Source organism: Phyllostomus hastatus, unplaced genomic scaffold (assembly GCF_019186645.2).
Source record: "Phyllostomus hastatus isolate PE091 unplaced genomic scaffold, TTU_PhHast_1.1 phas_contig_1, whole genome shotgun sequence".
Taxonomy (NCBI): domain Eukaryota; kingdom Metazoa; phylum Chordata; class Mammalia; order Chiroptera; family Phyllostomidae; genus Phyllostomus; species Phyllostomus hastatus.
The window spans coordinates 9,878,021-9,901,514 of NW_025333498.1; the positions used below are offsets into that span (position 1 = coordinate 9,878,021).

Genomic DNA, 23,494 nt, shown 5'->3' on the forward strand with positions numbered 1-23,494 from the left:
AAAATTTCCACTAGGTTCTTTATCATATCTTGTATTTATTTGTTAAAGCTTTCTAGCTTTCCATTCGTCTCAAGGGTGTTCACCACAACTTTTTGGAGAGTATTTATAAAAGTTGCCTTAAAGCTATTGTTGGATAACTTCTACATTTGTGCCATTTAATTGTTTTTTCCCAAAAAGATTGAGATTTTCTGGTTCTTCAAATGAAAAGTAATTTTTTATTTCATTCTGGACATTTTGAATATTATGTTCTAAGAACTTGAGTCTTATTTAAAGAACAAACGTTTTTGTTTTAGTAGGAGTCAATTTAGTTTGATTTAGGCTGACTAGTCTTCTGCGAATTGTGATTTCAATATTGGTTCCATTTCCAAAGCCTCTTCAGTGCCTTTCAGATCTCTCTGATGTGTATACTATGCAGTGGGCAGTGTGGAATCAAAGCAGTGATCTGTCCCACAGTTCAGTTTTCCAAGTCTGTAGTGTAGTGTTTAGTGCCAGGTTCACACACAACCAGGGGTGAGCTCAGCAGTTCATAAACAATTTAATGGGATTTTGCCCAAGCTTCCCTCTCTTTGTGATCTCCTGAGTACTTTTCGGTCTCTTGGGGGCTCTCTTTTATGGTCCTTTGGCCAGAAGGCCAAGGTTCAAGCTCATTCCCCTCTGTGATACAGTTCCTGTTACTGCTGCTACATATGAGGCCCAGGGGTAGGAGGATGAGGCCATGAGGGCTTGCCCCAGTCTCTCATTGTCCAGTCAATAAGGAAGGTTCCCTACATCAGTATTTTAGCCTTTTGAGGGCCTCGCTTGCTGAGGTGTTGCTGCCACCAGTGTCCCAGGATTGCATGAGGAATAGGGTACAAGAAAATGGAGCATTAGGAGACCCCTTTCCCACCTCTTGAGTCGCATCTAGAGGGCTTCCCTGGAGCACTCTCGGCATCATGCCCACTTCCTGGTTATGGGTTGTGTTGACACTTAGCTGGGAAATACCAGAGGGGTCAAAATGTTGAACCCATTACCAGTTTGATAGTACTGGTCTTCTTCCTCAATCTTCCTGCTATACTATTTACTTTTCAGAGTCCTTAGGTTGTGACTTTATGCATTCTGTTTAGGTTTTATAACTGTATTCAGTGGGAAAGACATGATGAAGTCTACTTCATATTATAAAATAAACTTGAAAATGAGGTATGACATATGTACAGAAAGATCACAAATCATGAGAGCATGCAGCTCAGTGACTTTTCACGAAGTCACTCTAAACACTATTATGTAACGAGCACACAGACCAAGATGTACCAGCACCCTCCCTCTGTGTCTTCCATCGTTGCTCCCATGCTTCTTCCCAAAGACAACTACCAGCAGGAATTCTAACAGCATATACTAATTTTGCCCAATTTGAACTTGTATGAATGGCATCCTACAGTATACATGTATTTTTGTGTGCATGTGTGTGTGTGACTTCCTTTGCTCTTTATTATGGTATGTGTAGCAGTACTTTTAAATTTTCATTGTATTCTATCATGAACATATGGCACTTTACTCATTCTAATGTTCCTAGATATTTGGGTTGTTTCTAGTTTTGTTTCTATGGATAATGCTGCATTTGTTTTTTTTAAGAACATTGTAATTAAAATTAGTTTTTATATAATACTTCTATTCACTTTCTTCTAGTAATTTGTATTGATTTGGGTTTGGATGCCCTGCCTTGCAGGATGGAAGCAGAAAATAATATAAGATTTATAAAATTTATAAACATTAAAAATTAAAATTAATTTACTAAGTTTGTAAATAAGTTTGAAACATCTGTTCTCATTAGGTTGGAGCAGTTTTCACTGTTGATTTCCACGGACTCTTACTGGAGTGATAAGTGTTTGAGCTGAGACAGTGTCTGCCAAAGGCACCCCAACATTTATCTTTTAAAATTTCACTAGTGTTGAGCCACAGCTCTATTTTAGGGATCACTCTGACTATTATATTTGGTCCAAATAAACCAAAAAATTCATTTGTGTAATAGTAAATTTGGTAAATCAAAATTTCTGGCCAAGGGCTTGTATGTGCTATCAGTTTGTCCCGAATCTATGGTTAGAATAATTTAGCACGTCAGCGTGTGAAACAGAGAAGGCATCAACAACACTATAAATAACACACAAAGATGGTTCAATGTGTAAGACTGCTTAGAGTGAATGTAGTGTTCTTGGGTTCAGTGTTTACTATTCTTCTGTTTTAAATGTTTTCCTGTTTTCTAGTATAATGGGAGTGATGAAAAACAAACTAAAAAACAAAACCAAGCTTATTCTGCTTGTGAAAATACAGTCACATATTCTGAAAAGAAAATACAATGTTCACAGTCAAAATTCTATACTGTTCGGAGTAATGTAACAGCTGAGGTTGATTATGATAAAACAGGAAATGAGGAAGACATAAAAACATTTTAACTCACATAACCCCTCTTTCAAAAGTGTCAAGCTGTTTCGGTCTGGAATTTGGAAAAGAAATTCTTTCACTCCAGTTAATTTGCCCTGTGCCTCAAAGCTTAACAATTTACTTTTTTTGGAAATGATAATTTTGTCTGTGCAACTTCCAGCTTGTGAGTGTGTGTGTGACTGTTGTAACCCACTACCATAATAAGGAATACACCCTCTCTCATCTCCGTAACTTGGAATATGGAGAAAAACAATTTTGTTCTGTTCCACTGAGTCACTGGGGCTGTCAAATCAACACAGAAAATTAAAGCAGGTAATCAAATGGTGCAATGAAAATATATAATTTTATTAAAATAATCCTGAAAAAGAATCCTCATGGTTTTCTACTTTGTGATGGCAACCAATTTATGAGCTTTTATAGTTGAAAAACACAAATTTTTCCAGAGAGGAAATATAGTTGGTAAATTTTGACACTAATTAATTATATGACCATGACCAGATTACATAACTGAATTGACCTCCAGGTTCTCCTGTGCTGTGTGGGGTGGGCAAGAGTAGGTTTACAGCTGTGAGAACATGACACAGAGTTATTCTTGCATTATTATTTACTAACCATCCTATTGTCTACACAATAAACTATAAAGCTATCCTTGCCCACCCCAGTATGTTCAAATTAGAGACACATCAGCAGTACCCCCTAGTGTAAGTTGGGTGCTCTCCCGGTGTTTTCACCCACCTCTTTGCAGCCCTATTTCAAATGTACATCAGAGAAACTCCCCTGGGCAGCCAAGCAAGTGAGCAAGCGGCAGCTGCTGAGCACCTGCCAGGTCTGCCCCAGCCACGCCCTCTGGTGCAATGGCCTATGCCTGCCTAGCTTGGGTAGTAAGACTCATCTTCTCTTTCCTTCTCCAAACTTTTTTCCTGCCCTTTTGACTTCCTACTAATTTTGGGAAGGAATCCCAAGTTATTTTTCCTCTGTGGTAGAAATGTTTACTGACTGTAGAGGCTGAAATGACTTGGGAAAACATCTGCCCTTTACTGGAGACAAAATTAGAATAGATAAAAGGAGTGTTTTTATAATTTTACAGAGGCATATATGTATATATGTACATATATATAAGTATATTCATATATTTTTTTTGTTTTGCAGTATTTGACACTTTTGACCAATTCTTATTCCTAAGCATTCTCCTCTCTGAGCTATTACCCATATTGTCCTGGCTCTCCTCCTGCCCCCCAGCTGTGGGCATTCCCCAAGTTTCTGTGCTTGCTTTCTGCTCCCTGCTCCTTAACAGTGCTTTCTTCTCTTTGGAGTTCATCCAGCCACAGAGGCCAAATCATCACCCTGTGACTCTCATTCTGATCACAGTCTCAGGTGGAGGACCACACTTCTCCTCCATAAGCACTTCTACCTGGGTACCCATTGGTACTCCAAATAACACATGTCTAACTAAAAAGTTATCTTTTCATGATACATTTCCTCCTCGCAACTTCCTTTTTTGAGTGTGTGGCACCATTGTTTTCCCAGGTCCCCAGCACTGAAACTTCATTCACCTTACCGTTCATCAAAAATGTAACACCCACCTCCTCATTCCAGGCATCCTCTATGCCAAGGATGTGGGACGAAAGAGTAAGCAGCTGAAGGCACTTTCCTTGTCTTCCACCTCTTTTCTGTGTGCGTGGGACTGAGTAGAAACATTATATTCTGAAAGACTGTGAATGCCACTTTATTTTTTTTGTCAATTGACATCTTTAGAGTACATCACAAAACACCACACTTTAGATTTCACGAGTGAAAATGGGCAAATTGCATTTACTTTTTATATTTTGTATCTCCTGAGTGACTCTTGGATCCAAGCATTTTGTGAAAGGCAGTTTACCTATATTTTCCAAAGACATAAATCCTAAAGGAGTAAATTAAATTTCCTTTTTCTTATTAATATAATTTTCTTTTTCTTATTAATAGTCCTCTCGATCTTAAGCAATTCCCTTTTACAAAGCATAAACAACTATGAATTGAGACCCTTTATTACAATACTTGAGATTACTCTTTTAGCTAAATTGAGCAAATGTTAGTTTTAATTTTTAAAACCTTATTATATTACCCAGTTTCACCAATCAACTTCACTGTATTTCCACATATTGCTGTAATTCAAAGTAAGATCTAATTTGATATTCTTTGCCCGAGGTCTATGTTTAGGGAATACATAATATTTTTTTTTTTGCAGTTTTATAACTTTATTCGACAATCAGCAGTTAGTTCTCATCCACATTAACTGTTTGTAGATTTTTGAAAGTGGTGACAGGTACATAGGTGACCAATGTATAGAGCTTGTTTGGTGAATCTTCATCCTCATTACGTTTTCTGGACAACCGCACTCGGATTCGGTATGGGACATTCCTTATTCCTTTGGCCCAGACAGCTTTGTTGAGCCTGGTGTCAATGCGCACATCTGGAGTTCCCATCTCCTTCATGGCAAATTTCCGGATCTCTTTAAGTGCCCGAGGGGCACGCTTCTTGAAGCCCACTCCATGGATGCGCTTGTGGATGTTGATGGTGTACTCTCTGGTTACTACCTCGTTGATGGCAGAACGGCCCTTCTTCTTCTCGCCACCCTTCTTTGCGGGAGCCATTATGATGGGCCCAGGTTCAAAAAGGGAAATACATAATATTATATAAACACATAATGAACAGCTGCTAAGTTATAACACACTTCTATTTGTAGAAAGAAAATGAAAGAAATACCTTATATGAATTTTACATTAATGATACTTTATTGAGGTATAATTTACTTATGGTAAAACGCATTAAATCTGGACAAATGAATACATCCATGTAACTATCATCCAGATCAAGATAAAGCATATTTCCATCACCCTTGAGAATTCCCTTCTGCCCAATCACCCCCATTTTGTGAGGCAAGCATAGTTCTGATCTTTATTACCATAGATCAGCAATTTTCAACCAGTGTACCACAGCCCACTGGTGGGCCACAAGAATTTTTAAAGCAGGCAATACCTGACTATTTAGTCAAGGGCACTGACCTCGTTTCGCTTGGGTTGTCAAATAAAAAAATGACAACAAGCAACACAACAATAACCATCTGGTGTGAGTGAATCAAAATTATACCTATTTTGTCACATGGCAAAAAATATATTTTTGGTGTGCTGCAGAATTTTAGTCATTAGTTTATGTGTGCTGTGAGATGGGAAAGGCTCGGCATTGCTGCTGTAGCTCAATGTTCCTGTTTTCAGACATGTGTAAAGGGAATACACAGTTCTTACTCTGGGTGTTTTTATTTTTGCTTAATGTGTCCCAGATTTATTTGTTTAGTTCTGTATATCACTTTATTCTTTTTTTTTATTGTGTAATAGTATGCCCTTGTGTGGGCATAATACCAATATAATCTCTAAATTCTATCCTTTATTAGATAGTTCCCCCCAAAACTAAATGTTATATAAATAAATTAAAAGTTCCTACCTCCAGGAAAAAAATCAGCAAATTTTCATTTTCAAGCTTATAGATGATTTTTTTTTTGTTAGAAAATTATTGCTTTGAATTTGCATAAATTATCTTCAGGTCTTTTTGGTTTGTTTATATATTATTACTAATAGTAGCTAACATTCAGTTCAGTGAGTGATTACTCAGTACTATTCTCCAGCATTATAATGTCATTAGAATGGTCACATGCATGGTCATTTGAGCTTGCTAAACTTGACCTTCCATATTTTGGATATGTACATGATAGTTCAAGTGGACTCTTTACATCAAGACAGAAATTAGCATGGTCTACCTGAATCAAAATAGCAGAATCAGGCACTATGGAGAAAATCTGATTGTTTTGCTTACTTTTGGTAGGTACCATAGTTCTGTAGGTGGCAAGGAACCTCAAAAAATATTACTTCTCATACTCATTAGATAATCTTTATAAATGATGGATTAGGAATCTGAATAAATCTTGTGCATGATGAGATCTGACATTTATGGGGCATGGTGTGCCAGGCACTGTGATAAGTTTTTCATGTATATTATCTCATTTAATTATCCCAGTGACTTTACATGATGCCACTTTTTGGATATTAACGGTCACATAAATAGTAAGGGGTGAATCCTGGACTCACACCCAGCTGTGTCTGACAATAAAAGTCAATACTTTTAACCATGGTGTTTTCTGGACCCTTCTGCAGTAGTATACTTAAGTAGTATATGAGGTCTGTCTGGAAAAAGTCAAGCCATTGTTAATATAACAAGAACAGTTTGTGTAACATTGATGTAACGTGGCAGCCAAGGAGAGTGGACTGGAATGTGTATACTGGAATGATGACTTCACTGTACTAGTCAGTGGGGACAGTAGATGCTATTGAATGAGCATGTGTACTATGTGGCCGTCACATTCAAAATGACTGAGCAAGTAGAGCAACAAATCTGCATCAAATTTTGTGTTAAGCTTGAACATTCTTCCATGGAAACTATTCAGATGATTCAGAGGGCCACAGCTGTGGGCAACTGGTGATTGGCAGCATCATCGTGGCAAATGTGCCTGCTCTTGCATCATGTCTCGTGCAGAGTTTTTTGGCAAAACTTCAAATCTCCCAGGTGACTCAGCCTTTCTACACCCCAGATTTGGTGCCCTGTGACTTCTGGCTTTTCCCAAAACTAAAATCACCTTTTGGAGGGAAAATATTTCAGACCATTGATGAGATTCAGGAAAATATGACAGGGCAGCTGATGGTGATTGGAACTGTGTGAGGTCCCAGGCTGCCTACTTTAAAAGGATCTGAGGTGTCATTGTCCTATGTACAATGTTTCTTGTATCTTGTATCTTCTTCAATGAATGTCATTATTTTTCATATTAAATGGCTGGATACCTTCTGGACAGACCTCGTCTATTTACTTTGTAGTATAGATAGATCTACTTGGTTTCTATTTCTGCAGGAGATGCATTGTTGTTCATTAAAAGTTCTTTCATCATTGAGATTAGAACGCTAGGGTTCTATGTTTTATTTTATGCCCTAGGAATGAGATCTTCTATATTTCAATAAAGTGTTCATTTCATGACTCACAATTTTGGTAAGAAGGAAGGTGGTCTTAGGGGTGAAATCTAGGCATATTTTATAATCTCTGCTTCTGGAAGAGTAGTGGAACTGAGCTTCTGGAAGGCCAAATGTGGTATTGCCCACATTCCATTAAGAGCTTTAGGAATGAATTCCATGATGGCACTCATTTCTGTTGCCATTTTGTTGATGATGATAAAGTAGATCATCCAGCTATGTGCTGACTTCACTTTGTGAACCTGTCTGTTCAACTCAGCTGTCCATGTCCATGGGCACATTCTGGACTTTGCCATCAGGCAGTAGTGCCAGCTCTAGTGTGCATTTCAAGTATCCCGTGCTCTGCCTGCCATTTCATTTCATTCCAGCACATTTGCTCAAAATCTTTTAGATTGCCTACTTATCTGTTCAGCACTAAGTTTCTTGTCTGCCTGAGGTTTCATGGTGGACTGTAATAATCATTCTCTTGAAAATACCCTCCATTCCCTTGCTTTTCCTTTTTTTCCCTGCCATATTCACCTGGCAAAGTCCCAGCTCTAGTTGCCAGAGAAAATAACTCAATTGGGGTGACTGGTTTCACTTTAAGTTCAAGATAAAATTAAGACACACTATTAATACTGCCTATCAATCCTACTTTTATTCTCTAAAATGTTTGTCTTTCTACTTAATGAAATAACTTTTTATATCTTTCCTCTCACGCTTACATCCATACCTGGTCTTTTCTTGGCCCTTCATGCCTCACAGCTGATGACGTCACTTCATCCCTCAAGGAGAAAGTAAAAGCCATCAGAAGAAATCTTCTCATCATCTCACCAACAGATATATGAATTTGTCAGTATCTCATCCTCTCTCTCCTTTCTTTTCCTGTAGAGTGGGTGAAGTGTCCTTCTGACTTTCAAAGTCCTTGTCTCCCCTTTCTTTCAGAGTCCTCTCTTCTCCTTGCTGATTGAATTTAATGGACACTTCTCTCTCTTAACTCAGTTGAGCTTGGAGGGTCTTTTGACGCACAGGACTGCTTTCCCTTTCTCTTGGAATACCCTCTTCCTTCAGCCTTTTCACTCTCTGTCACTGGATGTTCCCTCTCAGCCTCCTTTATGAACTTCTTTGCTGCCTTACATGTTAAAGTGTTGTTCCTGCCTGGATAATTACAAGTCATCTTTTAGGTTTAAAGCTTCAATGTTATTTCCTCAGAAGACTTGGAAAACCAGCCTAGTTTAGATCATCAAGTTACATATTCTCTTTGGACATTGTACTTTTCTTTAATAGCATTCATCACATATGAAAATAAGTGATTTTAGGTCTAATTATTTGTTTAATATCTTATTCTGCATTGTCTATCTACCAGGTGTCTTACATGCCTAGTAGCAGATACTCCACAAATATTTATAGAATGAATTAACATGTAAGTGTCTGAAAGCGCTCAACCAGTGTTAGTTCTTTTTTCCTTTCCCTTTTTATATTTAGAGAAACATGGACATACCCAGGTTGTAGCATCAGAAGAGACTGTCTCCGTAGGAGAAAGACAAGTTCGTGGTGGGATGGAAATTGACATATGTTTAAAATTACTTGAGGGCATGCTATGGACACCTCTTACAGGCAGTTAAAAAAATATATATCTGGATCTTAGTAAAGAAGTCAAATAGTTAAGGATATAGAGTTTTGAACATAATAAATTTATTTTTACATCTGTTTTAAAATTTGTGGTCTGCTCCATTGTGTCTTAAAATGGAGGCAAAGAGAACAAGGGGGCTTCTACAGTCAAGTGCCAGGATATAAAACATATAGTGAGTGTATTTGGTGCAAATTAAAATTATTTAAATTCTGATCAGAGTAGAAAGAGTCAGTCTTAAGAGAATTGCAGTGGGAATTATAACATAAATAGAATTGTATTTTCTTCTCCCCCCACCCCCTACTTTTGGACAATAAATCCTGAGCACAGATCTAAGGTCCTTTCCTTAAAAAGCAGAAAACTATTGATTCATCGATAGTAGTATTCTGAAGTCATGGTACACAAAAGGTTACAGGAGTTTTGAAATCTCACAAAGTTAATTATAGTCTTACAGCTTTAAATGACACCCAAGAGAAGTCAGCTGCAAACAAAGATCAGGGTTAGTTTGAAAGTCATGTCACACTTCAGCTTGAACTCAGACAAGGTTGCATTAAATACTGAAGGTCCAGTAAGAATCAAATTTTACTATTGTTTTGGGTACTTATAATTCTTCAGAGCTTGTAAAACCATATGACCCTTTAAAATAATATTATCTTTATGTGTTTCCAATAAATGAGCTGATTTTTATGAGCAGAAAACTAAATAAAGGATGTGACCACTTTCCTCTCAGGCATCTCCCCTGCAGTGCAGACCAAGGTCTGTGGAGCTCTGGGCATGTTAGTTTTGCAAACTCATATTTGTGCTGGGGTGATAAGCCCATTCTTGTAGTAGGATGATAAACAGTCTTCAATTTCATTAGCAGAGAAGTGGGGGATCACTTATTTCAGGGGAATGTCCAAAAGGACGTGAGGGAGAGCTGCTGAAGACAGTTTCTGGTCATGGCCCACTGGTGCCTGTGGGGTATAGAAGGCCACACTGTTCCACAAGTCCAGTGTTCTAGTTAATCCTAGACTCCGAGGTGAATGAGTTGCTAATGTTAAAACCTTCCCCACATTTGAAGAACTCTTTGACTCTTCTTATTTTGTTGCTGCCAGCTCCTTTTTCATATTTCCCCTTAGATAAAAACACGGAGGCAATTTCTTTACAAGCTTTTCTTCTCAACAGTCAAATGCAAGCAAACCAATAGATTTTATTTTGACACCATAAAATTTAAAAGCTGGAGAGGAAGACTATTACCAAAGTTATTGGTGAATTAAAGTAGAAATGATGGTAATACTGGTGGTCCAATAAAAAGTCCAGGAAAGCAACTGTTGGTAGGAAAAAAAAAAGAAGCTGCTACAATCTGATTTAGAGTTTCAGGTACAAAAAAATGTAATAAGTAATATATGCAGTGTATCCCTCCATGATTCTTGGTAATTTCCCAGTTCTTGAGCTCTTGGGGAATATATATGTATGTGAGTAAACCTTAGAAGAAGGATAATCCTCTGGATCCATTGGTCTGGGGCACGCTTTTCATGAATATGTTTGGGTTAGCTAGCATAAATAAGTGAAAGGAAGTTCTTCCATATTTGAACCTTGTAGTCATAAAATTCCACTCCTTATTACCCTTTTATTTCACTGAGCTGCTAGTTACTGCAACTAGACAGATCATTGCTTATAGCAAGAGCTACAGATTGGAGCATGGAAGGAGCCACATCTATGTTATGGCATTGCCACTTCCGAGACCAGCAGAAGTAAGTGCATTGAGGATGAACAAAATTTTGTCCCAAGAGTATTGTTGCTTAGCTCATTAGCTATTAGGAAATGGTCTAGCTGTGTATATGTAGTTGTGTATATATAGTTATGTAAATACTTACTTAAAATCTTCCTAAATCACTTTATGATAAAAGTTTTGAAAAATCTCTGCTTGGGAAGTTTTATGTAACCTATTTGTTTATGCTTTATGAAAAGTTATATGATAATGACATCATATTAGACTCAGTCCAGTGATGGTATATTTTTGCCAAGAGTTTTTTATTAGAGCATGTGCAAATTTCTGAAGAATTACAAATGTATAGTAATTGATCTACATGCATTATTTTTGAGAAGTAGATATCTGTTTTTACATGGCAGAAAAGCACAAGCCCTTTCCCTAGATGTGTGAGGATTTATAAATCTTCAGAAATAGTCTGATCTCAAGAATCTCCCTTCAAAAAATGTGTAATGTTCCTGTACAAAATAAAACTATACAGTAGAGCTAGGTAACTTTCCATTTTCTTTTAAATAGGAACACAAATGTTTTGCTAAGAAAGTTATTATTGAAGGAATCTTCTTTAAAATAGCAACCAGTTCTTATGTTACCCATTATTTATTGGCTTGAAATATTTATTCTGCAGGAATTGTGTGAGAAAAATTATCCGCAGGACAGGGGAAATGCTATGTGTAGCAATGAGAAGTTTCTTACCTCCCTTGTGGGCGAGAACAGCAGTTGCTGCTGCCATTGCTTTGTAGAGTAGCACCTGCGCCCACTGGAGGTGCTTATTTCTAGAACTTAAAAGCTGATAGTACAGGTGTTGTTCTCCTTGGGGCTGCCACTTTAAAGCGTGTTGTCTAACTGACTGAAGTGAAAATTTATTTTGATTTGAAAACATAGTATCATGTGGTCAACAGAAGTTTCTGCCTTTTATCAGTTTCTATGCTAATATAAAACACGTTTTAAACAAAATATTTTTGTTGGCTTTCTTTCTGTGATTCCTGTGTTGTTTTTTCTTTTTCTGTGTCAAAATAGAAGAAACATATACCATTTTACTTTTAATAAAGTTTTCTCGGGGACACTATTTTAAAGGAATCTTTACACAAACTAAAATGTTTTCTAAGATAATTGTGTATTATTCCTGTTCTTACATCGACTTTAATGACTAACTACCTACTATGGTTATGATGCAAATATGACATGTAAGTTTTTAGCTAAGTATTCTGTATACAATATAGTAATGCACTTTTCAGGATGTTAAATGATTTGCCCTAAATATAAAACATTTTGAGATAATTAGAACTTCTATGATGTACATCTGTATTACATGTAAATGTCTTCTGGTCACTACTCACCAGATACTTAAAAAACATGAAGCTTCTCATTTCAAACTATGCACATAGTAATTTACTTCACTAAACATAAAAATACCACTGAATTAAATAGCTGCTATTCAGCCTATGAAGGGGCTCATGACCTCTCTTCTCAAAAACTTTACTGAGTTCATTCGGTTGTAATAGTGTGTGCTTATCTCACTGTGTTGCTGTTAGATCCAGGAACTAGTATTTGGAGGAATGCTGTGTAGTCTGTAAAGTGTGCATGAATGCAGGTGGTATTCGGAGTGGTAAACCAGTTACCTGAGCATAAGTAGAAAGTTGCCTGTCCCTAGGCATTGATTCTACTTCCATAAGCACTTAAGCATCCTCTCTCTGGATTCAGGGGTCATGCTCTCCTCAAGATGGTGAAGAGTATTTCCTCAGGATTTGGGTGGTTTGTTAGAAAGTGGAAACTTATGAGCCTACTGATATTGAAAAAGGTCTATATAGATAGAATAAATATGAATGTAATTCTAGAGAAAGATCTATCACATAGAGTCAGTAACAACCTTCTCAACACTAAATTGGACTTAATCAACCAAAAAGTGTGAATAAATAAATGAAAGCTAATATTGAATTTTGTTTATATGTAAAATGTTCTATTTTTCAGAACGCTGTAAATGTAAGCCTATTAGAGCTACACAGAAGACGTATTTCCGAAACAATTACAACTATGGTAAGGACAACTTCATGGTTGACCTATGAAGTGCTGTATTAAGGAAGGGGTGTGTGTGTGTGTGTGTGTGTGTGTGTGTGTGTGTGTAAGTTAGTAGAGCAGTTCAAGAGTAAGACTTAAAGACAAATAAAGACCCTAGCTGGTGTGGCTCAGTGGATTGAGTGCTGGCCTGCATACTAAAGGGTTGCCTGTTCAATTCCCAGTCAGGGCACATGCAAGCCAGGTCCCCAGTAGGGGGTGCGAATGAGAGACAACCACACACTGATATTTTTCTTCCTCTCTTTCTCCCTTCCTTTCCTTACCTCTAAAAATAAATAAGTAAAATCTTAAAAAACCAAACAAATAAACAAGGACAACTTTTAAGAGCACACCTGTTCCAAATAATTAAAATATCTGATATGTGCAAGATTCTTAACAAAACATTGATTTTGAAGCATATCAGACAGCAATGCTGGCTGTCACAGAACCATGTAATTAAGTGCACAGAGATACATTTAAAGTCTGGTAAATGGCAGAGTGTTGTGATGCATGAAGGATGGTTAATAGGGTTAAATTTGGTTTCCTCAGTCACTATCTCATGGAAAAGATTGAGAGAGTTGGAAATATTAACACTTATAAAAGTTGTTAATATTCAATTAAAGAAATGTTTTGTTATCTAGTGTGGCCTAGAAATGTGATATTCTGATAAAATATTAATTAAAGAGCTATCAATGCAAATGTTGCCAACAAACTTACCTGAAGGAGCCAAGCCTGCTGTGTCTGTGCCAGGCACTGTGCAAGGAGGCTTCATACATAATGTAATTTCTCAACTGGCCCATGAGATGGATTCTTATTCTTATTTTATTAGTGATTGTTAAGCCGAAGTGACTCTTTCTTCCATTGTTCAGAATGTACTTTTGGGTACTGATATGCTTCAGAGTCAAGAATTTCAATGACTCATTATTTAGAAGGGTTAATTAATAGAGTTTTCCAGTTGATAAAATGAGGGACAAGTTAATATTTGCTATATTCCATCTGCATTGTATTGTCATTTTTTCCTAGCATCTATGAGATTAATAAAGTTATATTACTGTCTTGGTAGAATATTGTTGATGCTGAGTCAATGAAAAAATATGACAATTAAGTAGATTGTTGAAGGGAAATTTATTATTAAAATAAAAGTTCTGTTGTTGAATTTATGTGTCCTATTTTAGAGGCTTTAAGACATATACAGCAGATTTATGTCTACTTTTATACTTCTGGGAATTGGAAGGAGATAAAAGTAAAACTCAATAAGAATAATCTTTGATATTTTTGAAAATACTGTGCATTAAAAGGTATAAAGTAGAAAATTCTCAAAATAGATACATGTCTTTAAAATAAATGCAAATAGTTTCCCAAGGGTTTATGCAATGGATTCCTTTTTTTTTTCCTTACTACTCATCTTAAGAGGAATCTAGTTTCTCTTAGCCAATGGTAGACACACTTTCCAAGGTTGAAAGGTCAGATGTGAAAAATCACAGGAAGGGCTAGGTCTTAGTTTTTAGGAGATCAAAAAATGATATATGAACTTTTAAGTGCAATTGTACTAAAACAAAGTCATAATAAAAATGTTGTATCAGGGAAATTTAGTTGAATTTGTATTTATTTTACTTAATTTTTACTTTATCCAACTTTCTTAGTACTGTAGTGGTTGGTGCTGTTATTTTTGTTAAAAGTCAAAATACTTGTGGTTACAAGTCATGGAAAGAGAATAAAATGGGATATGGATCCCAATTAATGGAAAGAAGAAAATTTCTTTCTCACAGCCAAACAATAGTAACCAGGTTGCTTACATAAGGATTTTTATTTGTCCAGGGCTTACTTAGAGCTTCTTTGGGGAAGACAGGCACTCCAATGATTGAATAGAAGAAAAAAACCCTGAAAAAATTTTAAATTCCAAAATATGTTGATTTTTATCTTTCTTAAATATCTCCATGTCTATTGTGAAAATGAAGTGGTGGTGAGAGCAGTTGATAATTCAGACAAAACCTCTATTTCATTCAGAATTAATTCAGGCAAAATCTCTTGAGCTTTAACAAAATTACTTGAATAATAAAGTAAGTCTTGTGGAGAGATATTTATTTTGGAGTGGGTACATGTGCTAAAAATTTCTAATGAAAATAGTAGCCATACTGGGTAAATAAATCATTAGTTTGAGAACATTTGCACAGTTCACTAATCTCTGATAGTTGATGGATGCCATGAAGCACATTCACATAAACCAGGACACGAAAAAATGTCTGCTGGCTGGGGTTGTGAGCTTATCATCTGATTCTCCCAAATGACATTTCAAAAAAGGGAAATCTTATCTTTTGATAAAAAACAGAATAGAGGGAACACTGATAGGAAGGGATTCCTTTGCTCACCAATCAGACCAAGCAGTGACAGCTGGGCAGTTGTATTTTGTTTGCTGTAAATTCTCATATTTGAGACAACTAATTTTCTGAAAATCAAAATACCTATGAAACAAAAATGAGACTTTCATTTTAAAGTTTTTAGAATTAGTAACTTAATTTCTATTGTATGTGTGTTATGCTGGTGGAATGTTATTAAACAAGTTTCTGTATGGAGTTGGGGCATTGATGGGGCTTATTAGCTGGCTTTGTATTTTCCTGGATTACTTTTTTTCCATTCTTTTAGAGTCAAAATGCCTAACATATGTGGGAAGGGACTCAGGTGAAGGCGGTTGCTGATATGTGCCTAATAGGCTTTCAAAAAGCAGATTCATTTGAGTACATCGTGTTTTTCTCTGGATAACATCCATGGGTGCCTACCCGGAACAATGAGGATGCCTGGGAAAAAGCCATTGCTTTCTTACAAATTGATTTTTTTTTTTTACTTCATAGGCTTTTTCAAGCTACCCCTTAAAAAAAAACAACAAGGAATTGGGCCCCTTCAAAGGAGAGAAACACAGAAAAAAGGCAGAACTGTACTTGCTAAATTATGAGTTAAAAACTTCACCTTTGTAACTGAATTGATTATTTTTAAAGCCATTTGTCTTTATGTCGAGAAGTGAAGCCAACACTTGTAAGATCACCTGGCGCCGGTATGTCCATTGAGAGAGGCTGGGTAGTGCAACTGACACATCAGACTATGTTTCATAGCAGGTGAGGGGAAGGAAGGCTGGTGTCTGACTTCAGAGCAGATGGAAGAAACAAGGTCTAGTGGGGACCGTTTTTACTCAAAAAGAAAATGTAGAATACCGACTGGAGAGTGTAAGAGAAAATCTGTACTGAAACCAGGGAGAAAAGTGCTGACGTCTAAACACTGAGCTAAAATGAGGAAGGTGGAAAGATCGCAGAATCAGTTTGGAAACAGTAGAACAGGGTGAGTTTATAACACTAAAGAAACCGCCAACTCTTCAGAAAATTTATTCATAGACCCAATAAGAAAACAAAGCAGAGTTAAGTATTAGATCTTTACATATAGTGAAATCAATAAAGTTTAAATTCCTGTAGGCAGCAACAGACACTGAAGACACACATACGCACACATCCAAAATGAAATTTTGGAAGACAATTACATCAGATTCATCCAACCTTTGATTATCTAAATGAATTTCTCTCAATGGAATACAAACACACATATGTGCACATGCAAATACATGTGTACCCAAAATGGAAGGGGATCAGGGCTGAACGTTAAGGGGACAGTGTGTCGCTCATTACCGTCTAAGACAAAAATCTCTGGCTGACTTTTCCTCTCCATTCTTGAGCATCAAGTGAAGAAGAATGGACTAGCAAGAAGCCTACTTTTCTGTTTTGAGTGTGGCACCTATTTTGTACCACATTACCATATCAGTTTTATTGTCTTTTATCCAGTCATTCGGGCTAAAATTAAAGAGGTGAAGACCAAGTGCCACGATGTGACTGCAGTTGTTGAGGTGAAGGAGATTCTAAAGTCCTCTCTCGTAAACATTCCAAGGGACACCGTTAACCTTTACACCAGCTCTGGCTGCCTGTGTCCTCCACTTAATGTTAATGAGGAGTATATCATCATGGGCTATGAAGATGAGGAACGCTCCAGGTAATTCACTCCTTAAGGGTTCAGAATAATTTCTATGCCTATCCTGTTCTTATTGCACTTCTCCAGAGATCTTATTCTGTGGTTCTTACCTTGGGGTCTGTCTACCTTCTAGGTGACCCTCAGTTGCATTTATTGGATAGAAAGTGTATGTGTACAACTTGTGGATGTGCATTTTTCTGAGGGGAGGGGTCTTAACTTCATTTGTTCTTAAAGGGGTCCATGGCTTCACACTAGTTAAGAAATAGTGTTCTAAAAGTTGGTCATTCTTTTGTAGAATAGACAGGTAAGTGTTCTTTGCAATAATTCCTTGCATTTTCAGTAATATGTTTAAATTTTTCAAAAATGCTTGCTTCTTAAAAAAATGCAGATTACTGTTGGTGGAAGGTTCTATTGCTGAAAAATGGAAGGATCGACTTGGTAAAAAAGTTAAGGTAAGCCTTTATTTTGTGTTTAAAATGATATATAGAAAATAAAAGTAGAAAACCAGTTGTCATTTAAACAAAATAGCTGCCCTCAACTACATGAGAAGTATTAAAATCTGAGAGAGAAATTCCAAGGACTGTGTTTGTTTTTAATGTCAATCTCATTTAAGAAGTATTCTGTATGTGTATTAGAGATCTATCATATAGTTGCCTAACTTCTCACAATGAGAATTCTAATTGTAGTCATTAGCCCAGTCTTGGTAGGGTGACTCTATGTTATCCTTAGAGCTTCCAGTGACTGCTGTTTTTAAGGGTATTGCTTCCATCCTCATATTCCCCTGGAGGTCACAAGATGGCTGCCCCACCTCCAGCATCACACCTACACTTTAGGGAGAAAGAAAGGAGAGATAAAAAAGAGTTTCCAAGTGTCCCATCTAACAACTTTCACATATGACTTGGTCTCATGTTCATCTTGAATTGCAGGAGAGGCTGGAAATACAGTTTTTAGCTGGGCATATTGCTTCTCTGAACAAATTACAGTTCTGTGAGTCACAGAAGAAAAGAAAGAAGAATGAGTACGAAACGACCACTACTGTCCCAATGCACAGAGATCAGTTCTTACGTACAAGGTGCAGTCGAGGTCATCTGTATATAAGCTCCTTAGAGCAGTGTTTTATTTCTAAGCCAATGACTCTTAGATTATGGAAGTGATACATTTTTAAAAAAATCACTGTAAATTACCTTTTTAAAAAGACTCTTTCTTCTTACTATATGAAACAAATCAGTCTCAAAGAAAGGAATTGGGGAGAATATGCATAGAAGAGCTAAGACTCGAAAAGGGTGTGTGTGTTGTGGGCAGGAAGGGAGGAGAGGAGAGTGGAAGCTGTAACAGACATAATACATCCTCTTCCTTCTGTAAGCTTGAAGAGCTGGGATAAACCGCCTGGGCTGTTTATCCTAAATGTAGCGCGCGTAATTTTGCAGGGAGAAACTGCCCTCCAGTAAGCTCTTCTCCCCTTGTCCGCCAGGATACTTGTCAAAAGTGAGATGTAGTTCAGATTTAGGCTTGTGTGAGTTTTCTATTTGGATCTCTTTTCAATTCGTTTGGTGTTTATTAAAAAGTGGTTCTTCTTCAGAATTTGGAATTTCTTATTCTCCTTTTAATTTGGTTTTCTGCTTGGTAATGCAGAACAGGAATGTGGCCTAAATTCCTGTACCAGTTGGAAGAGCCTTTAACGTCTCTGCTGCAAAGAATGTAACAAGGCTTCTCCTTCGGTACCAAAACAATTATTATCATTATCACCCAGAACACATGGCTTGTCTCTCCTCTTTCTTAGGAAGGCAAGCATATTTTCTATTGCTTTCTGTAGGGGAAAGTTATAATAACACAAAGTTATTATTGTTGTGCAGTTATTTATATTCTTAGTTTAGATTTAAACATGCTAAAAGAAGAATTAAAGCCATAACTTGAACAATTTTCAATTCATATGCAGATACTTAGGACTAAAGAACTTGAGGGGAAATCTCTTTTGATTGGAGTTATTGAGATCTTTAGTTTTCCAGAAAATTTGAGGATGGAAAATATAGTTTTATGGAGGACACTTTTTTTTAAGTGAATTGTCCTTTAAACTGATTTTTCATTTTTTTTGTTTTCATTGGATGGATCAAGAATGAAATAAAGGCATTTTTATGGTTTTGCCATGAAAATGGTTGTTTATTTAGGTCTCTGTTACAGTAGGTTGTTCAAACTGAGATACTTGGCCTGCTTTGGGGAGTTGAGAATAAGACTTTTTTTAAAGTAGGAAAAAAAATAAGATTTGTAGAGTAAAGCATGCTAAAATGAAGATACTTTTGGTAATTGAAAAATGATAATTTATTATATACTAAGTACTTTATTCATTTTTCATCAGTTAATCTTCAGAACAGTCTTATAAGCAGATTCTCTTACTAATTTCAATGTGTTGATGATGAAAACGATGTGTAGTAGTGATGGAGTTAGAATTTGAACTGGGTCAATCTGATGTTAACTCCATGCTGCTCAAAGTGCGGTCCTTGGACCAGCAATATCACATTACCTGGGAGTCGGTTAGATCTGAGAATCTTGGGCCCCATTCCAGTCCCACCGAATGAGATTCTGCAATTTAACAGGATCTACAGGTTATTTCTATATTCATTGAAATTTGAGAACTACTGCTACAGTCTTTCTTCTGATTCACTACTTATAATATCCATAATGTAACTCTCTGTAATTCATTATATTACGTGTAAACATTATTGGCATTGTTAATATGAAATGTTAGTAAACTTGATTGTGGTAAGCAGACATTGGTAATGTCTGCTTTGTAAAACTTAGAAGGAGGGCAGAAACGTGTCTGTTGACAGTGTTCATTGCTCTTGGTAGATATTACTTAGAAAACTATTTTTTTAAATATTTTATTTATTTATTTTTAGAGAAGGAAGAGAGGGAGAAAGAGAGAGAGAGAGAAACATGAATGTGCGGTTGCTGGGGGCCGTGGCCTGCAACCCAGGCATGTGCCCTGACTGGGAATCGAACCTGTGACACTTTGGTTCACAGCCTGTGCTCAATCCACTGAGCCACGCTAGCCAGGGCTTAGAAAACTATTTTTAAGAGAGCCTATTTCCACCCCAAATTTTCTTTTTTTCTTTATTGCTCAAATCACATAGGTTTAAAAAGGCTATGTTTTGGCCCTGGATGGTGTAGCTCACTGGTTTGTGCGTGGGCCTGTGAACCAAAGGGTTGCTAGTTAGATTCTCAGTCAGGGCACATGCCTGGGTTGCAGGCCAGGTCCTCAGTAGTGGGAGCACGAGAGGCAACCACACACTGATGTTTTTCTCCTTCTCTTTCTCTTTCCCTTCCCCCTCTCTAAAAATAAATAAACAAAATATTTTTTTAAAAAAGCTATGTTATTACATGTTGTAAGAGAGGAAGATGAAAAATAGCTCTTCCTTCAAACTCGGCACATTTTCCATTTGTTAGCCATCTGTGAAGCGCCAGACTTGTGTTTGTTATCCCAGGAAATACTCTCAGGTAATGATAGATATTTGTGTCACCATGGAAATTTTAAGTTTAAGGTTTGATATGAAAGTATTATTGATATAGGTGGCCAGTTTTGTGCTTTTGAAAATCTGACAGTTATGCTCCTATAGCATCAATTTCATCAGTACCCTGGGATCCAGAGTTTATACTTTTGGAAAGTAGTAGAATGCCTTTGAGATCTGACTTGGCAGTCTCACTCAGTTGTTAGAATAATAGAAATGATGACCCTGCCTGATGATATGTGCATGTGACCATTTCCTGTTTTAAATTTCACAGCGCTGGGACATGAAGCTACGTCACCTTGGACTGAATAAAAGTGATTCTAGCCATAGTGATTCCACGCAGAGTCAGAAGTCTGGCAGGAACTCTAACCCCCGGCAGGCACGCAACTAAATCCTGAGATGAAGAAAGAACATTAGTGGACTTCCTATTAAGACTTGCATTGCTGGACTAGGAAAGGAAAATTGCACTATTGCACGTCATATTCTATTTTTTACCACAAACTCACGTGGTAACTGATACTGTTTCTATTTTCTCCTTTGTGTTCTGCTTTTCTCTTTCCTCCCCCACCCCCTTTTTTGTGGTCTGGGTACAGATCCTTAAAATATATTATATGTATTCTGTTTCACTAATCACGGGAAAACTGTTCTTTGCAATAATAATAAATTAAACATGTTGATACCAGGGCCTCTTTGCTGGAGCAAATGTTAATTGACTGCTGTGCATTCAGGTTGGGAATGAATATTGGATAACAAGAGAGAAAGCTAAATAAGCTGTACAATATACTCCACTGATCTAATTACAGCCTCATTTTCACATGCCTTTTGGGCATTCCCCTCACGCTCAGAAAGTCCTCCATGTTTATAAAGGTAAAATAGCAGTTGGAAATCAAATGCCACAGAAGCAAAGCAATCAAGCACCAGGAAGCATTTATGAGCAAAAGACACACAAGATGAATGATTTGCAAGATTGGCAGGAAGCAAAATAAATAGTGTGAGGAGTAAGGGAAAGAACATTTTGCCTGACTGAGAAGCACAACTGAAACCAGTAGCTGTTGGGGTGTGAACAGCAGCATTTATCTTTTGGTAATATCTTTGATTTGTTTATGAATACATATATTAGTCAGCATTAGGGGAGTAAATCACAACTAGACAGCTGCTATTATCCACATAGCCCTGCTTAATTTTAAATAGACCCATTGGCATGAGTCTTTTTTCTGTTTGTTTAAAAGTGACTGGCTGCATTGACCAAGAGAAGAGAGTATGTATGTGCGTACACCAGGGTGTTATTTTAAAAGGTATGGAGCTCTAGAAAAGCTGTAGTTCGCAGGACGGTAAAATGTGCATGGTCTGTGTGTGTGTGCCGAGTCTTTGGACTCGGCCTATGCACTGGCCTGTCCTTTATCCTTTGGATTTGTGCTGTTTAATGCTCAGTAAAATACATCTAATAAAAGGGATTATGGTTGTCAGGAGAGAGGCTACTTTGACTTTTGAACCAATCGCACCTTCTCATTGCCCCAGTGCGATCCCCAAGGACCATGGGGAACAAATGAGGCTTTCCCCTCCTTCAGAGGGACTCCTTAGAGCCTGTGCCAACCACCGGAAAGCCTCATTCTCTTCCATTTGTATGTTTGATTAGTAGAACCAAATTTCTAAGCAGTGATATGCTGAAAATAAAACACTTATCAAGCAAAATTGTGCTGTTTTCTTCTACAAGGACAATCATGCAAGGATGACATTTATTCCTGAACATGTTTGCTAAAGTGGTAAATAATAATTCATCTAAATTCTATTTTGGAAGTACGAGAATATCCTTGCCTTCTGAGTGACCCCAAGCCCCAACAATTTCTTTAGTTTTAGAAAAAAGCGTTCCCACATTTGCCTACAGGACGAGGACTGCAGTGTTTCCTGCTGCCCTGCGGTTGCTTTCAGATAAGCCGCCCTCTGCCCTTTGGCCTTTATCCTCAGATGGCTAAGGCAGGGGCCTCTCTCTCTAGATGCTGTCGTAAGCTTGAAAGGTGAGCTTGAAAGGTATGACGTGCCACATGGAAGTACTAACTGTACCCCAGGATCTCTCATCAGGAGATTTATGCCCATCTTGAGCTTCAGGGACTGAGGACTGGGAAGTGGTGCTTCTGCATTGTCCTGTTTTTCTCATACCTTTAAAATGTTAACTCTGGAAAGAAGGGCAAAAATTGGCTGCAGGAGACTGAAAGGAATTGGTTTCTCAAATCCACAAAATGTCATCAACTCTCTTCCAAAGCGTAGTATGGTGAATTTTACGTGATTAAATATTTTGATGTACAATGAAAACCACAGATGTTTCCAGCCCCTGTAGTTTCATTTTTGGGGCAGCGAGGGAAAGGATATAATTTCTGCATAGACATTTGGCACAATTTGTGCTTAATACATATATAATTAGCATATTTATAAGCAAAAGAGGACCAGATCCTTAGATTTAGCAGTGGGTTTTTTTAGTTTGTTTATTCTTTGCCACCTTCCATTTTAATGATATATATCCAGGTAATGCTTGATTTTGCTCATCTACATGAGACTGTCAATTATTTTAAAGCCTATAAGGTCCATAAATAAAGTTCATTTGATTTTACTGTTTGATAGTTGCAGTATCTTTATTAATAAATTTTTTGCAGGAACTTTGGGGGGAAGATATGATTTTTATCATGATGGTCATATTTCTAATCAGACTGCAAAGTCATTTCTACTCCGTAATTGCCATAATATAAATACATTTCATTGGTGCCTCTCTACAGACTTTTCTGCCCGGTACCGACTTTCAAAGTCACTAAAGTTTTAATACATATGCATCCTTGTCAGTAACCTTGAGATCTATAGAGTTAATTTAAAATTTCTTTGTAAAATCATGTTCACCTTCAGGATTTTAATCTTACTAGGTAAATAGCAACAAAATTTTAGATGTGTGTCGAATAAACTAGTAAACTAGCAGCAAACTTGAATTCTCTTCACAAACACGTAAGCATTTTACTGTGTCATATAGAGTGTAATCTGATTCGATGCCATATGTTGCATGGAGCATTTGGGGGTGGGGTGGGGCAAATCCATGTCTTTCCACATCTGTTATATATTAAGA

General features: G+C 37.1%; 2 protein-coding genes across 2 annotated transcripts in view; one reads left to right on the top strand and one right to left on the bottom strand.

Moving 5' to 3' along the window:
• The window catches only part of FRZB (frizzled related protein), a 35,188-nt gene extending 12,189 nt beyond the window's left edge, over positions 1 to 22,999 (top strand). The window contains exons 3-6 of the mRNA XM_045829305.1: positions 12,794 to 12,859; positions 16,702 to 16,906; positions 17,274 to 17,337; positions 20,663 to 22,999. Of these exons, the coding sequence (XP_045685261.1) occupies positions 12,794 to 12,859; positions 16,702 to 16,906; positions 17,274 to 17,337; positions 20,663 to 20,779 (452 nt within the window). The 3' untranslated portion in view covers positions 20,780 to 22,999. The remainder of the gene's footprint in view (positions 1 to 12,793; positions 12,860 to 16,701; positions 16,907 to 17,273; positions 17,338 to 20,662) is intronic.
• LOC123812574 (60S ribosomal protein L31) lies at positions 4,628 to 5,068 on the bottom strand. The gene has a single exon (XM_045829385.1). It carries the CDS (start codon positions 5,046 to 5,048, stop codon positions 4,671 to 4,673), a length of 378 nt encoding a protein of 125 aa, XP_045685341.1. The 5' UTR covers positions 5,049 to 5,068; the 3' UTR covers positions 4,628 to 4,670.
• Positions 23,000 to 23,494: the final 495 nt, after the last annotated feature.

Coding starts and splice junctions, on each gene's coding strand:
- LOC123812574 (XM_045829385.1), bottom strand. CDS start 5,048: ATGGCTCCCGCAAAGAAGGGTGGCGAGAAGAAGAAGGGCCGTTCTGCC.